The sequence below is a fragment of the Perkinsus marinus genome (genome assembly GCF_000006405.1).
Source record: "Perkinsus marinus ATCC 50983 genomic scaffold scf_1104296946660, whole genome shotgun sequence".
Taxonomy (NCBI): Eukaryota; Perkinsozoa; order Perkinsida; family Perkinsidae; genus Perkinsus; species Perkinsus marinus.
This window is the reverse complement of record NW_003210882.1, coordinates 1-1,613: the sequence shown is the minus strand read 5'-3', so window position 1 is coordinate 1,613 and position 1,613 is coordinate 1. Positions and strand designations below refer to the sequence as shown.

General features: G+C 48.4%; 2 protein-coding genes across 2 annotated transcripts; both read left to right on the top strand.

The window, feature by feature from the left end:
- Window positions 1–86: 86 nt before the first annotated feature.
- On the top strand, window positions 87–332 carry Pmar_PMAR009404 (conserved hypothetical protein; the record flags this gene model as incomplete). The annotated part of the gene is made up of 1 exon (XM_002779568.1): window positions 87–332. A coding segment is annotated over one exon (246 nt), but the record flags the coding sequence as incomplete, so codon positions are not given.
- A 620-nt stretch (window positions 333–952) lies between these two features.
- On the top strand, window positions 953–1,264 carry Pmar_PMAR009403 (histone H4, putative; the record flags this gene model as incomplete). The annotated part of the gene is made up of 1 exon (XM_002779567.1): window positions 953–1,264. One exon carries the CDS (start codon window positions 953–955, stop codon window positions 1,262–1,264), a length of 312 nt encoding a protein of 103 aa, XP_002779613.1.
- Window positions 1,265–1,613: the final 349 nt, after the last annotated feature.

The following is a 1,613-nucleotide window of genomic DNA, read 5'->3' as shown; positions in this document are numbered from 1 at the left end:
CTCTTAAAGCTCTCGTGGATGCTGGTACTGTCAGCCAAGCGAAGGCGTCATACAAACTGGCTGCTGGGTCAAGGGCTGCGGACAAGAATCCCGCGTCCGCGAAGAAGTCCAAACCAAAGGCTCACAAAAAGAAGGCTCCTGCCAAAAAGCCTTCCACAAAGAAGGCTACGACTAAGAAGCCTGCTAGGAAGCCGGCTGCTCCGAAGACCAAGAAGGTCGCTGCGAGCAAGAAGGTTTCTGCTCGATCAAAGCCTCCGGCGAAGAAGCCGGCTGCCAAAAAGGTCAAAAAAGTGACGGCGAAGAAGCCTGCTGCTAAGCGATTGAAGAAGTAGGTCTTGAGGTTCTGGTAGAAACCTTTTAATTGCCCACAATCATTACAAGGCGTTGTTTGGCGCCATCATGAACGGTCTAATGAGAAACCCCATGGAAACTGCGAATAGGAGAGGTATCTACCAAACTGCGAACCCAGGGCCTGAAAGCTGGAGTCTGGTTTTAGAAATACTGACCAAACCAGAGGATGAGTCAGTGAACTGATATAAGTGAGCTATCCGAGCATCAGCCGCAGAGTCAGGTCACCTGACTCAGCTGTCTCATTTCTAGTCCTCCAGTGTCAGAGGTAACAGAGAGAAGCAATCGTACCGCTGCGTGTCTTCACGACCCTACAGCGTCCTTGGGGACTGCAGTTTTATCATTGTGGCATTCAATTCCATCGACATCAACGCAACGTTGCTCTCATTAAATACGATGATCCCCAACTAGGTCATTTATCCACCAGGAAACGGACCGTGTTTTCCCCTCATGCAAAGTACGTTATTATGACGGAATGTACAGTGATGGCCGTCAAGTGGTGTGTTTTGTCACTTTTTTCGTCAGAAAAGTCGGACTCCCATGGCAGATGGGATTTACCATGATCGTATACACTTTGATATCAATCTAATTTCACTAGCAACTTATGTCTGGCAGAGGTAAAGGCGGCAAAGGTTTAGGAAAGGGCGGTGCTAAACGTCACCGTAAGGTTCTTCGTGATAACATTCAGGGCATCACTAAGCCGGCTATCCGCAGGCTTGCGCGCCGTGGTGGAGTCAAGCGTATTTCCGGGTTGATCTACGAAGAGACCAGAGGTGTCCTCAAGGTCTTCCTCGAGAGTGTCATTAAAGATACTGTTACCTACACCGAGCATGCTCGTCGGAAGACTGTTACCGCTCTGGACGTCGTTTACGCTCTGAAGCGCCAGGGCAAGACCTTGTACGGTTTCGGAGGTTAGGTTTACTTCCGTTATGCAATTGCGAGATCATATCACGGTGTTATTCAACACCATCTTTCGTTTTTTTAGCATCTCCGATTTGGGAGTTGGGATTTTTCTCGAGAACCCTCGAACTGGAATTTAGTTACTGGAGGAGTTTTATCGACCACCGCGTGCTCTAATCTTACCATTCATTCGACTTGCGCAAGGCAAATCATCTTGCGGTACCGGGTAATACTCTGATAATCTCAAAGTATTACTCAGTACCGTTAGTGCACCGAATAATATTGTTCGTCCGAGCACATTGCTAACTCCTGCAGCTGACGGCGATACTCAGAATGAGTGTCTGCAGAGGATGGGAATGAGTAGT